Genomic DNA, 16,409 nt, shown 5'->3' on the forward strand with positions numbered 1-16,409 from the left:
TAAATGCTTAAAACAGGGAGGCACATAATTTGTTCAAATAAGTGACAAGTCCCCCTGTAACAAACAGTAGACAGTAGGATAAATTAGAATTGGGTGTGGTCATATAAACTATATTATGGAAACAGAAATAATAGGTAAAATGTTGAATTTTGCCTGAGTAGATCCTTATAATGCCCGAATAGATTCTCATAATGACAGTAAAGATGATTTTTCTGAAAGACAAGAAAATCATCTGGAAGAAAGCTAGCCTGGTAGCAGCAGGGCAGCTATTACACGGCTCTGGAGTCATACATAGAGGCTTCTAGAAAGGTGGAGAGGTTAAGAGTGCACACCCAGGGAGACACTGCCTGAGTGTACATCCTGAGTCTACTCCTCAAAATTCTCTGTGAATTAAAGAATGAAACAGTTATTGCAATAATCAATACAAGACTAGTCTGGTTGTAGGAATGAGCAAGTTATTTAGCCCCCTTCTGTCTCAGTTTCTTCACAGTTACTGATCTCATGAAGCTACTGAATGAACTGAAGTAATACATGTAAAGCACTCTGAAAAATGCCTCCCACATGGCAAGCCTTCATGTTATATAATAGGTATAAGATAATACACATCTTTCTTCAACTTTCACAAGAAAAAGGCAAATGACCCTCCTCTCCTAAAAAAAGAACAGCAAGTAGACATTAAGAATTCTTTTCAAGGAAAAAGTTCCAGGGAGTACTTCTAGAGTTAGTAGCCATTGAATACTCTAGTTCTGTCTGTCTTACAGCAAAAAGTAAAATGATGGATCAGCATGAGTCTCCAGGCTATCAAGAAAAGATTATAGTATATACTACATGTTTGAAGGTTTCCATCATAACTGGTTAAAAAAAAAAAGAAAGAAAATTAAACGTCAGTGTTGTAAAATGTTAAGTTCCAATTTTTTGGCATTTATCTGGAAAAAGTTAAACGTCAAAACAACACTAGAAGATATATTGTTCTACATGCTGAGCATTCTAAAATCTGAAATAAATATTCCATAGTAAAATAAACCATAGAATGGGTTTTCATTTAGAAAACCAATTAAAAATGGGGAATACCTGGTAAGGTATAATTGTATATGTGTATATTACATATACATGTTATGTCTACATAAATTCTGAAGTCCTTGCCAAAGAAGCTTATAATGAGAATTGCCAGCAAAACCCTTTCATTCTATCCATGATACAGTTTTATATCACAGACCCAGAAAGATAAATTACACTGCATTTTCAAATAGGAATAAGAAGAATAAGTTTTCTAAAGGAAAGAAAACATTTGTATTCTTTTTCAGCAAGGTTACCATTTCTCTTATGCCCACTAAGTTAAATTTTTATACTGTTTATCTCCTTCCTAAATTCTATGATGGAAAAAGCAAAATTACAGGCATTTTGTAATCTAAATCACAGTGTATCACAACACAGTCATATTTCTTTAGGAAAATTGTTCTGGCAATAATGTCTTTCTTTTTACTAATAAGCAAAATATATCTACATGCTACTGAATTGAAATAGTATTCATCTGAAAAGGGAATAAAAGGAATACCTTACCTGTCTACAGCAACAACAACACTTTGAGAACTGGTTTCTCCAATGGATTCCTGAATACTTGCTATCTGCTTCCAGTCCACATTTCCTCCAACTACCACATATAAAAGAGAGTCATTTCAGTTTGAAAATAATTCAGTGGAAGAATACATTTATAGTTCTAAAACACATTTCTGAAATAAATTATTTTCCTAATAAAAGAAGTAAGGCATTGGGTGAATAATTCTTTTGGCATCGATGACATTTTTCAAGGCCAAATGTACTTAAATAAGCTATACTAAGTAGTATAAAAGACATGGTTATAAGGCACATATTAGGGGCACTGAGAATTTAGATCACAAAATTAATGACATCAGACATAATTTCCCTTAATGTTTATGAAACACAGAACTAACCCGAGTTCCAGTGATACCTTCTTTTTTTTTTTTTTTTTTTTTTTAAAAAAAAAAGATGACCGGTAAGGGGATCTTAACCCTTGATTTGGTGTTGTCAGCACCACGCTCACCCAATGAGCTAACCGGCCATCCCTATATGGGATCCAAACCCACGGCCTTGGTGTTATCAGCACCGCACTCTCCCGAGTGAGCCACGGGCTGGCCCAGTGATACCTTCTTGAGTGTAATTCCAATTCCATATTCTCCAGTCTCCTGTTTACAAATGCTTGTTGGAAATTTTACCTGTATGTTCTAACATCCTCTTATTCAAAAGAATCATTCATCTTTTCCCCCAAAACTGGTTCCCTATGTTGGACAGTGGAACAACAATATCCCCAGTTTTCAAAATCTTAACCTTAGAATCATCTTTGATATCTTTTTCTTCCTTCATCATCAATATTCAACTAATCACTAAACCTTTCTTTGTCCTATTTTCATATCATCTATTCACTGCCATTCCTACTTAGGATAGGCCCTCATAATTTCAGTCCTGGATTACTGAAACAATTTCCTGAGTAATTACCCTGCCAGTAATTACTCTCCTCTTCACTCTGTCCTTCATCCTCCTGCCAGATTAATTTTCCTAAATCATCACTTTCATTTTGCTAGTTACTACATACAGGATAAAGTATAAATTCTATAGCCTAGCACTTAAGGAAACTTCCTTCAACATTCTAGCCAATATATGTCTCTATTCATGCCATCCCTCAAGTATCTAAAACTTAACTACAAAGACCCAATTTGAGTTCTCAGGAAGGAGTCCTCTTCATTGTTCTCATCTGCCTCTGAAATAAACATATACTTAACTAAGTACTACTCTAATCAGAATTACTTCCATACTGTTTCATATAAATTATTTCAGGTGTGTTAATGTTGTCTTCTTAACCAGATAAAAAAGTTCCCTAAGGTTAGGAATCACTTTCCTACCTTACTCAATATTAAGTCCAAAGCAGGGGCTCAACAAACACTTCTGAAGGCCAACATAACAGATGATATCATTTAAACCAGTTGAACTGAAATTCTATTCTAAGAACTGCACAATGTGCAAAAGATGTGATCCTCACCAAGTTAATAATTTACCAGGAGAGACAGACATGTTTACAACAAATTTTAATACAATGTAATGATTACTTCATGACTGAAATGAACTAATTACATGTAATGCAAGTTTGCTAACTAGAATTAACTTTGACAGGGACAAGGAGAATAGGGGTGTTGGCTCATGGAAAGGTTTCACGTATGATGAAATATTAATTCACACTGACCCTAGAGGCATGACCTTGTGGAAAGGGAAGCAGAAGGAAATGCAATTCAGAAAGAGGGGCAGCTATATAAAGCAATGGAAGCACGCAAGCATATGTCTGTTTCAATATTTGGGTGTTTTCACAATAGAGGATGTGGTGGGGGACAGGGATGGTAGTAAGAAGAGAACAGTAGATGAAGCTGGAAAGACAGACTAGAAATAGAATGCAAAGATCTTTGACTGTCATGTTTAAGTGTATTATTTTTGAAAACTGGAAACAGACCTTTTAGAAGATTGATATGATCAAATCTACTGTCAAAAACATAACTGTGGGTCTTCTGGTCAAGGTGGCAGAATAGACAGTCCCTAGTGTCACTCTCTCCCACAAAGCAACTGATTTAAACTATAATAACATAACAACAAGTGCATATGGAACGGGGAGACATCCAGCGGGGCAGGCAGAAGCTCTGCAGAGACCACATTCCCTGCGGGGCCGCCGTCGCACAATCTGGCAGACAGGCTTCACTGCCGCCACACAGCTCCATTCCCAGCCCAGCCCCATGCGCACAGAGTGGGGAGACATCCAGCAAGGAAGGCAGAGGCTCGGCAGAAACCACACACCCTGTGGGGCCACCAATGCGTGATCCAGCAGCCCAGTGCACACAGAGAGGGGAGACGTCCAGCAAGGGAGGCGGAGGCTCGGCAGAAACCACACACCCTGTGGGGCCGCCACTGCGTGATCCAGCAGGTAGGCTTCACCGTAGGCACCCGGCTCTATGCCCAGCCCCGCCTAGTGCGCTCGGAGAAGGGAGATGTCCAGCAGCGGAGGCGGGAACTCTACGGGGACCAAACTGCTGCCATGCGACCCGGCAGCCAGGCCCAATGCAAATGGAGCACAGAGATGTCCAGCAGGGGAGACAGAAGGTCCACAGAGTCCACACACCCTGTGGGGGGGCCGCTGCCGCGTGATCCAGCAGCAGGTAGGCTTCACTGCCGCCACCAGGCTCCATCCCAAGCCTGGTCTAGCATGCACAGAGCAGGGAGACATCCTGTAGGGGAAGGGGAAGCCCTGCAGAGACCACACGCTCTGCAGTGCCTCGGTGCATCCCAGCAGCCCGGGCCAGAGCGCATGGAACAGGGAGAAGTCCTGCATGGGAGGTGGAAGCTCAGCAGAGACCACACACCCTGCAGTACCACCCCGTGATCCAGCAGCCCGAAAGAGTCCAAGCTGACCAGAGAGGTGGCTCCCTGGAGAGGCCCAAGACCCGAGGCAACCACACACACAAGGCACTAGTGGCCAACTGAGCAGTCACGGAGGTAGCCATACCAAATTGGCAACCACAGCAACATCTTAGTCAGTCAATAGTCTCAAACCAGTGGGCTGTGAAACCCCGTGCAACAATGAATAAACATCAAAAAAAAAGATACCAGAAATACAAAAAATCAAGAAAGTACACCACCAAAAGTTAATAAATTTCAAGCTCTAGATCCTACAGAACAAGAAGCCCTTAAAATGACTAACAAGGAATTTCGAGTGATAATTCTAAGGAAACTGAATGAGATACAAGAAAACTCAGCTAGACATCATCATGAAACGAGGAAAAGTATACAGGACCTGAAAGAGGAAATGTACAAGGAAATCAATGTCCTGAAAAAAAATGTAGCAGAACTTGCTGAACTGAAGAAGTTATTCAGCAAAATAAAAAACACAATGGAGAGTTTAACCAGCAGGCTTGTCGAAGTTGAAGAGAGAACCTCTGAACTTGAAGATGGGCTGTTTGAAATAACACAAGCAGAGAAAAAAAAAAAAGAAAAAAGAATCAAAGACATTGAAGAAAATCTGAGAGAGATATCAGACAACCTTAAACGCTCAAATATCCGAGTCATGGGTATTCCAGAAGGGGAGGAAAAAGGAGATTGCATTGAAAACATATTCAACAAAATAGTGGCAGAAAACTTCCCAGGTATAGGAAAAATCACAGATCTTCAGATCCAGGAAGCTCAACGATCTCCAAACTTATTCAACCCAAAAAGGTCTTCTCCAAGGCATGTTATAGTCAAATTGGCAAAACTCAAAGACAAAGAGAGAATCTTAAAAGCTGCAAGAGAGAAGCGTCAAATCACCTATAAGGGAGCCCCAATCAGGCTAACATCAGACTTTTCATCACAAACCCTAAAAGCCAGAAAGGAATGGGATGATATATTCAAAATACTAAAAGACAGAGATTGCCAGCCAAGAATACTCTATCCTGCAAGGCTATCCTTCCGAAATGAAGGGCAAATAGTATATTTCTCAGACAAACAAAAACTGCGGGAGTTCACCACCACATGACCACCCTTACAAGAAATCCTCAAGGGAGTACTGGGTTTGGTTCCTGAAAAATAACTACCACTGCCATAAAAACCCAAGAAAAATCAAAACCCACTAGTATAATAAAAATGGCATTCATGAAGAGAAAACAATCAAACAAAAACGCTATCTACAACCTAAGGAACCAAGAAACACAGAAACCAAACAGTAAATCAGAAAGCAAGGAACAAAAGACACCTAAGACAACCAAACAATCAATAAAATCCTAGGAATAAATCAACGCTTTTCAATAACAACTCTTAATGTAAAAGGCTTAAATTCCCCAATCAAAAGACACAGACTGGCTGACTGGATTAAAAAAGGAGGACCGAACTATATGCTGCCTTCAAGAGACCCACCTCACCCATAAAGACTCACATAGACTAAGAGTGAAAGGATGGAAAAAGATTTACCATGCAAACAGAAAAGAAAAACGAGCTGGAGTAGCTATTCTTATATGTGACAAAGTAGACTTTAAACTAAAAACCATAAAAAGAGAAAATGAGGGACACTACATAATGATAAAAGGACTGATCCATCAAGAAGACATAACAATCATAAATATGTATGCACACAATGTTGGAGCAGCCAGATTTATAAAACAAACTCTATTAGACCTAAAGAAGGAAATAGACACTAATACCATAATAGCAGGGGACCTGAACACCCCACTGTCAATATTAGACAGATCATCTAGGCAAAGAATCAGTAGAGAAACACAAGATCTGAACAAGACTCTAGACCAACTGGAATTGGCAGATATCTACAGAACATTCCACCCAACAACCTCAGAATATTCATTCCTCTCATCAGCACATGGATCATTCTCCAGGATAGATCACATATGAGGGCAGAAATCAAATCTCAACATATTCAAAAAAACTGGAATTATCGCATGTATTTTCTCAGACCATAATGGATTAAAACTAGAAATCAAAAACAAACGAAATTCTGGAAACTATACAAACACATGTAAATTAAACAGCATTCTACATAATGACATATGGGTCCAAGAAGAAATCAAGCAGGAAATCAAAAAATTTATTGAAACTAATGAAAACAATGATACATCATACCAAAACCTGTGGGATACTGCAAAAGCAGTATTAAGGGGGAAATTTATTGCATTAAATGCTCACCTCAGAAGAATGGAAAGATGGCAAGTGAACAACCTAACACTTCACCTTAAAGAACTAGAAAAACAAGAACAATCCAAATCTAAACTTAGCAGATGGAAAGAAATCATTAAGATCAGAGCAGAGCTTAATGAAATTGAAACTTAAAAAACAATACAAAAGATCAATGAATCAAAAAGTTGGTTTTTTGAAAAGATAAATAAAATTGACAAACCATTAGCATGGCTAACAAAAAAAAGAAGAGAGAAGATTCAAATAACAAAAATTAGAAATGAAAAAGGCGATATTACAACTGATTCATCTGAAATACAAGGAATCATTCGAGACTACTATAAACAACTATACGCCAACAAGTTTGAAAATCTGGAGGAAATGGACAAATTTCTGGACACACACAAGCTCCCAAAACTGAACCGTGAAGACGTAGAAAATCTGAACAGACCAATAACAATAAAGGAGATTGAAGCTGTTATCAGAAAGCTCCCAACAAAGAAAACCCCAGGACCAGATGGATTCACAGCAGAATTTTACCAAACATTCAAAGAGGAATTGACACCGATTCTTTACAAACTATTCCAAAAGATTGAAACGGACGCAAATCTCCCAAACTCATTCTATGAAGCAAACATCATCCTGATACCAAAACCAGGTAAAGATATAACCAAAAAAGAAAACTACAGGCCGATATCCTTGATGAACATAGATGCAAAAATCCTCACTAAAATACTAGCAAACAGAATACAGCAACACATACGTAAAATTATTCACCACGATCAAGTGGGATTCATCCCAGGGACGCAAGGTTGGTTCAACATACGCAAATCAGTAAATGTGATACACCATATTAATAAACTCAAACACAAGGACCATATGATCATCTCTATAGATGCTGAGAAAGCACTTGATAAAATTCAACACTCATTTATGACAAAGACTCTCTATAAGTTAGGTATAGATGGAAAGTATCTCAACATAATCAAAGCCATATATGATAAACCCACTGCCAATATCATCCTGAATGGGGAAAAGCTGAAAGCTTTTCCTTTTAGAACAGGAACTAGACAAGGATGCCCACTCTCACCACTCCTATTCAACATAGTGTTGGAAGTACTAGCCAGAGCACTCAGAGAAGAGAAGGAAATAGAGGGCATCCAGATTGGAAAAGATGAAGTCAAACTGTCCTGTTTGCAGATTACATCATCCTATATGTCGAACAGCCTAAGGCCTCTACAAAAAAACTCTTGGAGTTGATAAATGATTTCAGCACAGTAGCACGATACAAAAGCAACACACAAAAATCAGTAGCATTTCTTTTCTCCAATAGTGAACATGCAGAAAGAGAAATCAAGAAAGCCTGCCCATTTACAATAGCCACCAAAAAAATAAAATACTTAGGAATTTAGTTAACCAAGGATGTGAAAAATCTCTATAATGAGAACTACAAACCACTGCTGAGAGAAATTAGAGAGGATACAAGAAGATGGAAAGATATCCCATGCTACTGGATTGGAAGAATCAACATTGTGAAAATGTCCATACTACCGCAAGTTATATACAAATTCAATGCAATCCCCATCAAAATCCCAATGACATTTTTCTCAGAAATGGAAAAAACTATCCAGACATTTATATAGAATAACAAAAGTCCATGCATAGCCAAAGCAATGCTGAGCAAAAAAAATAAAGCTGGAGGCATAACACTACCTGACTTTAAACTATACTACAAAGCTATAATAACCAAAACAGTATGGTACTGGCATAAGAACAGACACACTGATCAATGGAATGGAATAGAGAATCCAGAAATCAACCCACACACCTACAGCCATCTGATTTTTGACAAAGGCACCAAGCCTATACACTGGGGAAGGGACTGCCTCTTCAGCAAATGGTGCTGGGATAACTGGATATCCATATGCAGGAGAATGAAACTAGATCCATACTTCTCACCATATACTAAAATCAACTCAAAATGGATTAAGGATTTAAATATACACCCTGAAACAATAAAACTTCTTAAAGAAAACATAGGAGAGACACTTCAGTAAATAGGACTGGACACAGACTTCATGAATACAACCCCAAAAGCACAGGCAACCAAAGGAAAAATAAACAAATGGGATTATATCAAACTAAAGAGCTTCTGCACAGCAAAAGAAACAATTAACAGAGTTAAAAGACAACCAACAGAGTGGGAGAAAATATTTGCAAAATATACATCTGACAAAGGATTAATATCCAGAAAATACAAGGAACTCAAACAACTTTACAAGAAAAAACAAGCAACCCAATTAAAAAATGGGCAAAAGAGCTAAGTAGGCATTTCTCTAAGGAAGATATACAAATGGCCAACAGACATATGAAAAAATGCTCAACATCACTCAGCATCCGGGAAATGCAAATCAAAACTACACTGAGATACCATCTCACCCCAGGTTAGGATGGCTAAAATCCAAAAGAGTCTGAACGATAAATGCTGGTGAGGTTGCGGAGAAAAAGGAACTCTCATACATTGTTGGTGGGACTGCAAAATGGTGCAGCCTCTATGGAAAATGGTATGGAGGTTCCTCAAACAATTGCAGATAGATCTACCATATGACCCAGCTATCCCACTGTTGGGAATATACCCAGAGGAATGGAAATCATCAAGTCGAAGGTATACCTGTTCCCCAATGTTCATCACAGCACTCTTTACAATAGCCAAGAGTTGGAACCAGCCCAAATGTCCATCATCAGATGAGTGGATACGGAAAATGTGGTATATCTACACAATGGAATACTACTCAGCTATAAAAACGAATGAAATACTGCCATTTTCAACAACATGGATGGACTTTGAGAGAATTACATTAAGTGAAACAAGTCAGGCACAGAAAGAGAAATACCACATGTTCTCACTTATTGGTGGGAGCTAAAAATAAATAAATAAATTCACACACACACACACACACACAAAAACCGGGGGGGTGGGGTGGGCAGGGGAAGAAGACATAACAACTACAATTCCTTGAAGTTGATATGACAAGCAAACAAAAAGGACATTGTTGGGTGGGAGGGAGGAGAGGGAGGAGGGAGGGAGGTTTTGGTAATGGGCCACAATAATCAACCACATTGTATATTGACAAAATAAAAAAAAAAAAAAAAAAAAAAAAAAAGACCGGACAATATTCCATTGCATGTATATACCACATTTTGAAAAAAAAAAAAAAAGAAAACAAACCTCTGGTCATATCTGGACAGTATATTGAAATATGAAGAGATATCAGAGTCAGGTAGACAACTTAAGAGTATATTTCTATAATAGAAGTGAACAAGGATAAAAAACTGAAGTAAGTGACATCGAATTGTGTCAAGGAATAGTTGAAGTGTATGGCACGCTTTAGGAATTTAATGAAGAAAAATCTATGAGAAAAAATAATGCGAATCATCATGTAAGTTCCTTTGTGTATCAGCTGAATGTTCTTTCCACAGAGCTTTCTATACCTTATACATTTAAATAAGATAATTTATAATTATTAATAATAAAAATATTTAAAAGAGTCAAAGAATATATAAAATATCCAGAAATCCAGAGAACCCATCTCACAAATATGTGAGATCTTTCAAAGAACTGTATGACAGCACAACATAATAGGCTAACAGTTCCAGTTTTACCAAACTATGAAAAGCACACATATTTAGCTTAACTAAGAACAAAGATACATGCGTTGTGAATATTCTCTAAATATTCATGTGATCACATCATTGAATTTTAAAGTAATATATATCCTAGGGCTGGCCCATGGCTCACTTGGGAGAGTGTGGTGTTGATAACACCAAGGCCACGGGTTTGGATCCCTACGTAGGGATGGCCAGTTACCTCACTTGGGAGAGCGTGATGCTAACAACACCAAGTCAAGGGTGGTCGTCTTAAAAAAAAAATAAATAAATCTATATCTCTCTCTCTATATAGATATATAGATCCTAAAAGAACAGAATGCACATAATTCAAATCTAATAATTACACACTATGTATTCTTAATAACTGAAAGTTTCATGTTTTGAAAAAAATGAAAGCACAGACTTTTATCCTATCAGTCAGAAAGTCAGATAAAAAATGCGAGTCTTCAAAAAGTTCATGGAAAGATTTGTATTATCTTTTAATTTCATTTTTCCACAAACTTGTTGAAGTATCCTCATATATATTCAACCCTGTCAAATTGGTTACATGGAATACTTGATGCATGGATACTGTTAATAAAGGAAAGTATTAGTTTAAAACAAAAACATATATATACACACCCGAAACTGGCTCCATTATCTGTACCACATACTCCTCTGACTTAAATTCTGACTACACTATCATGCTCAAGAAAGCATCTGCTGTCTAAGTAGGTGTGCACACAGGGACAGGGGTAGATATCTGCCACATGGGCTGGCTAGTAATCAAGAAGACAGCCTGAAGGGAGGGCTCTGTCCTATCTGGACCAAGTCAATAGTCTAGATCCCTCTAGCATGTAGACTTAAAATTGAGAACATGATGAATCAGAAGTGAGTGAATGGAATAGACCAAAAGGAGAAGTAGACAACATAAGAGAAAGTCTAAATAAAGCATAAAGAGGGTTATTGGTCTCTGTAGCAGCCTAGAAGCCACTCCACTTCCAGATCTGAAAATATGTGTATCTTTATGTAAATTCCCATTTTTCTGAAGGGAGAAAACAGATCATCTCATATCCCTTGCAACATTAAGTAGAACAACAGCACAGTGAACGAATTAATTTTAATTAAACATTACAGGCAAGTATCATTATTTCTCGTTTGACTAAAACATCTAGAAGACAAAATATTCCACTGGTGTTTTATTTTTAGTGTAACCTAATTCTGTAGTCCTATGTGACAAAATTGAGCCTGGACAATTAATACCTTTCATTATTGTGCCTTCCCACACTCTCCAAGCCTTTTCAAATCTATTGAATGAATCAGTGCACATTCATTTCACTTGCCTGAAATTGTTTTCATCTGTATCTCTTGATACCTCATAGAGTAACTACAGTTCTCATGTTCAGAGTAGGACTTCAGGTTACATAAGTCACCATGCAGACGTTCAGGCAGTTCTAAATCCTGCTGCTGGATCATTAAGTTAACACGTCTACACCTACACCTCCCAGACCTCACAATACCAAAGCATCCACGGTACCATTGAGGGACAGACTGCATTACTAGCTTCTTCAGTTGGATTACCACCAGGAAATAATGTTCCCTAGTCCAACTTACGGTCCTGGTCTTTACTTCTTTCCCTATGGATCTTTTTTCAAGTTTGAAATTCTTTTGGATTTCCTAAAAATTTTTACTGCTAGCAACAACAGAGTGGTCACTAAAATATAAAAACATAGAAAATGTCCAGGAATGTAATGTTACACTACAGAGCCTTAAAAGAAATATTCCTGGATCTCAGTCATATTCTTTACTGTACTTTTTAAGTCATGTCTCTGGATTCCTTGTTTGGAGGTGGAATAGGGAGGATGGACAGAATGTCCAGAAAGTTCTAACAGAGCAGCCATTGTACTAAGCCCATTCATTTATTTTCTCATTTAATCCTAAAAATCCTATGAGTAGATATTACCTTTAGTTTGCAAAAGCAGGTAATTTTAAACTGCAATCTTCTCCCACTCCCAAGTAGGAGACAAAGACTAAGCGTCACTTAATATCGCAAACCAGACCAGACAAAAAAGACTTAGTTCTCTACTTAGTCATCTTGCTTTTCCTCATAAGGTTAGACAAAGGTATTTTATCTTATCTTTGTCATTATACTTCATTGCTACAATAACATGACTTATGATGAGGAAGTTAAAAACAATTTTTGATACTTCATAAAAAGAATTTAAAAAATTCTCACCTAGCCCCAGACCCACGAATTCATCAGGAGCTTGATCTTTTGTTCCAGTAAGAGATCCTTCTCTGCCTCGCACTGTTCCAGAAATGTATCGAGGTTTTACTCCAGTTCCTATAAGTTGTGCCAGCTCCAACTGACTGATGCACTTCAGAATCTTAATTACAAAATGGAAAAATTTTAAATTTCATGTTAAAAATATTCTCAAAAATATTTAAATATATGCAGCTAGGATTTAAACACAGGCTACAATGTAAATCATTATAAGAAGCTAAATGTACAAAATTAGTTTGCTCCCCAAACACGTAAGCATGTCAGTGATAGAATATTTGGTATTAGCTCATTTTATTAACCAAATTGCAAAGTTGAAAATAAAGTGCTTATACCTCATGCCATGAATTTCCTAAATAATTTCCATCTGTATGAGCCACTGTTATAAGTGTTTTTATTGTGTCAATATTCTTCTGTTTCATTTCAGTAATACCAGAACTCACTGTAAGTAAGGTAAATCTTGCTAGTGCCTGGACATACGCATCTCTTTCCAGCTATAAAAAAGGGAAATGCATATTTACTTGATTGTAAACACAGCAGATTGATTGATTGATTGATCTCTAATTCCCTACTAACAAATTCTGTTTACTTGTTAAAGTTTTTAACTGACACATCATAAATTGCATATAATACCACAAAATACAGGTTTTTCTTTTAAGATGATGAATGCAGAAAAGGCATAAATATCCCAAATCCAAAGGCAATGTTAAAAATCAAGATGAGATTTTAGTGATAAATTAATTCACACAGTAAAAAAGCATTCATGAGCACTTTTGTTTCAAGTACTGTGTGGATTAACATAAACCTCATTTATAAATTTGCTCATTTTTTTCTCCACAGTAGGCTGTGCCATAACATTCACAATTAAATGTGAAATGGGTTAAAACAAAAAGAAAAGTTTGGCTAAAATTTATCCTCAGACAAAGCATATAAATGACCGGAAGGGACTGCTTTCATGAAAATTATGTACTGGATACTTGGTTCTCTTAAGGATAACTTCTTCTCAAGCCTAAGTTACAGAGTCATACAAAAAAATATAAAATGACTCAATATGTATGAATATAAAATATATTTAAATAAGATATTCAGGTTAACATAAAGGAATGCAATGTCTTAGAAACTTTTTCAACAGCTAATATTCTATAAAGAAAAAAACTGTAACCAAAGTTATCATAATGAATTTTAAACAGATCTATATAGAACTACCCCTTCTATCATAGCTTCTTAGAAACTTAAACATTAGGATTCACTTAAATTCCATGATAAATTGGAATTTAGTTTTTAATAAGGCAGATATAAAAAATTATTGTAATTTAAACTATTGTAATGATAAGTAACTAATGTTTTCCAGAGCAGCCACAAAGGCAAAATTCTTTGTTACCTGAATGTTGAAAATGCATGCAATTCTGATTGCACATCTTATACCTTCCAGGCAAAGAGAGGCTACTTCGGTATCATCACAGTCTTGTAGACCCACACTGAATGCAGCCAGAAAAGGTGTCCAAGCCAACTAGAAAGATTAAAAATTATAAATATATCATGGACATCAAGTGATAATTAAATTGTATTATACTTGTACATTAATATTTCACAAAGCTTTATTCAGACAATACAAGTTTTGAAGAAGTTCTGAAAAAAAAAAAAAGAAATGAAGTTCTTGGCGTAGTTATCTGGAAATCTTTCTTAGACAAAGGGGAGAAACTATATAATGCCACCTGGTCTTAAATAAGTGGGAGAATAAGATCATAAATTCAATAGGGGATGTTAGGCATATTTTCAGAACAGCATCTATAAATCATTCACATCAATAAAAAAATGGGAGTAGTCAATATTCATAAAAAATATTAGTTTACCTCTGACTTCAGAACTCATCTCTCTTTGTAAGCTTTGTCCCTTGCAATATTTTATGTAGTCTTTATTTCCAATAAAATCCTTTTAATCATTTTCCTACTTGGAACAATTACATCATCCTCTTTTCTTTAAGACATAATTTAAACTAATCGTTTTAATAGTTAGATTATTTTACACTGAAATATCAGTGATATCTCTAGATGGTAGTTAGACAATATTCTTTTAAAAGTTCAATAATATATTTCTTCATTACAGACTATGGAAGACACCAAATGTTTACTAAAATTTTACTATAAAAATTCTGAATAGCTAATAAAGTTGTAATGTAAAACAAAAAAAGAGCTACTTTTTGACTACTAAAAATCCTGATTAAACACGTAACTTTGAAATGTCTGGTGTGAGACATCCTTTCAGTAAGTCATCATGAATCAAAATTATATACCCATCGCCTTGGGTTGAATGTCCCCCCAAACTTAATCCCCACTGTAACTGTTGAGGGTGGGAAATCCTATCATGGTAATTGAAAGGTAGGGCCTTGAAGAGGTGATTAGATTGTAGGACCATGCCGTAGTGAATGGATTAATAACAGTGGTCAGGGGCATGGTTCTGAGTAAAAGGAGAGTGCATGAGGAATTATCACGCTCCCTGTTCTGCCATTTTCTGTCATGTGAGACCCCTGGGTCACTGTCACCACCACCAAGACCCCTCACCAAATGTGTTCCCTGGACTTTGGACTTCCCAGCCTCCAAAACTGTAAGCAATAAATTTTGTTTTCTTTATAAAATACCCAGTTCTGTGTATTTTCTTATAAGCAACAGAAACGGACTAATACACCCATATAGCTGCAAATATGAAAAATAATAATACCAGGGTCCTATAGAAATGACAACTGGAATTTTAAAAATATCTATAAAGCTTTTAGCATTACTAAGAAAAACAGAATTACTCAGAGATTTGCTTCTAAACTTTACAAAGTTTAGAAGTAAAAGTTTATAATCTCTAAACAAAGGAAATTAAGTCACAGTATCTAGGTTCTAGTCCTAGCTCTGCCACTTATTTAATCTCTCTGAACCTCACTTTTCCTCATCCATAAATTTGGACTGCCACTACACAGAGACGCTGTAAGAAGCATATGAAGTGCAGTACTTGGAAACTACAAAGTACTACACGAAAGCAATAAATTACACATTCTATTATAGAGAAACAGCACATCTATTTGGAAACCTGTGTTATATTTTATAAAAAATACAAATGGTTCTCAAGCCAGTATAAAAAAAAAAAAAAAAAGTTCAAACTCCATTAGGAGAAATCATTGTTTTTGATTCCTATCAAATTACACCTAAATAATATTCAAGGAACAGTGAAACTGTCCACTCATAACTGTGTAAACCTTTGTAGAATACAATCTGGCAATATGTAAAAATGTTCTTAAAAATGTTTATACCCCTTAATATTATAAATTGCTGCCAAGGAATTTATCATTCATTCATTCCCTCAGCCAATGCTTGTTTATTGAGCATTAACCAGAAGCCAGGAGCTATACTAGATACTGGTTAAAGTGAACAGATGTAGTCCCTTGCCTCATAAATATATATAATGTATATAAATAAATAAATAATTATAAATACAATAAAGGAAAAGCATAGCAAAGGGACCTAATTTAGATTAGGGGGGTCAGGGAAGAACTCTCTGGGAAGGTGACATTTAAACTAGAAACTACTTAGGCAAAGAAGGAAAGAACATTCTAAACAAAGGACACACCTTGTATGAATGCCTTGAAAAGAAAAAAATTTGAGACATTCTAGAAACTGAAACAATGTTGGTATGACTGCAGCATAGTCAGATGAGATATGGAGATACCTTTGGAGAGGCAAGTGGAGTCAGACCTGGGAGGTCTACATATCCTGCGGGTATGTTA

General features: G+C 36.4%; 1 protein-coding gene across 1 annotated transcript in view; it reads right to left on the bottom strand.

Moving 5' to 3' along the window:
- ARFGEF1 (ADP ribosylation factor guanine nucleotide exchange factor 1) overlaps positions 1-16,409 on the bottom strand; it is a 137,923-nt gene that overhangs the window by 41,386 nt on the left and 80,128 nt on the right. Inside the window, exons 20-23 of the mRNA XM_063080169.1 lie at positions 14,022-14,150; positions 12,976-13,134; positions 12,596-12,746; positions 1,561-1,651 (exon numbers count right to left, since the gene is read on the bottom strand). Coding sequence (XP_062936239.1) covers positions 1,561-1,651; positions 12,596-12,746; positions 12,976-13,134; positions 14,022-14,150 — 530 coding nt within the window. The remainder of the gene's footprint in view (positions 1-1,560; positions 1,652-12,595; positions 12,747-12,975; positions 13,135-14,021; positions 14,151-16,409) is intronic.

Source organism: Cynocephalus volans, chromosome 15, assembly GCF_027409185.1.
Source record: "Cynocephalus volans isolate mCynVol1 chromosome 15, mCynVol1.pri, whole genome shotgun sequence".
Classification (NCBI taxonomy): Eukaryota; Metazoa; Chordata; class Mammalia; order Dermoptera; family Cynocephalidae; genus Cynocephalus; species Cynocephalus volans.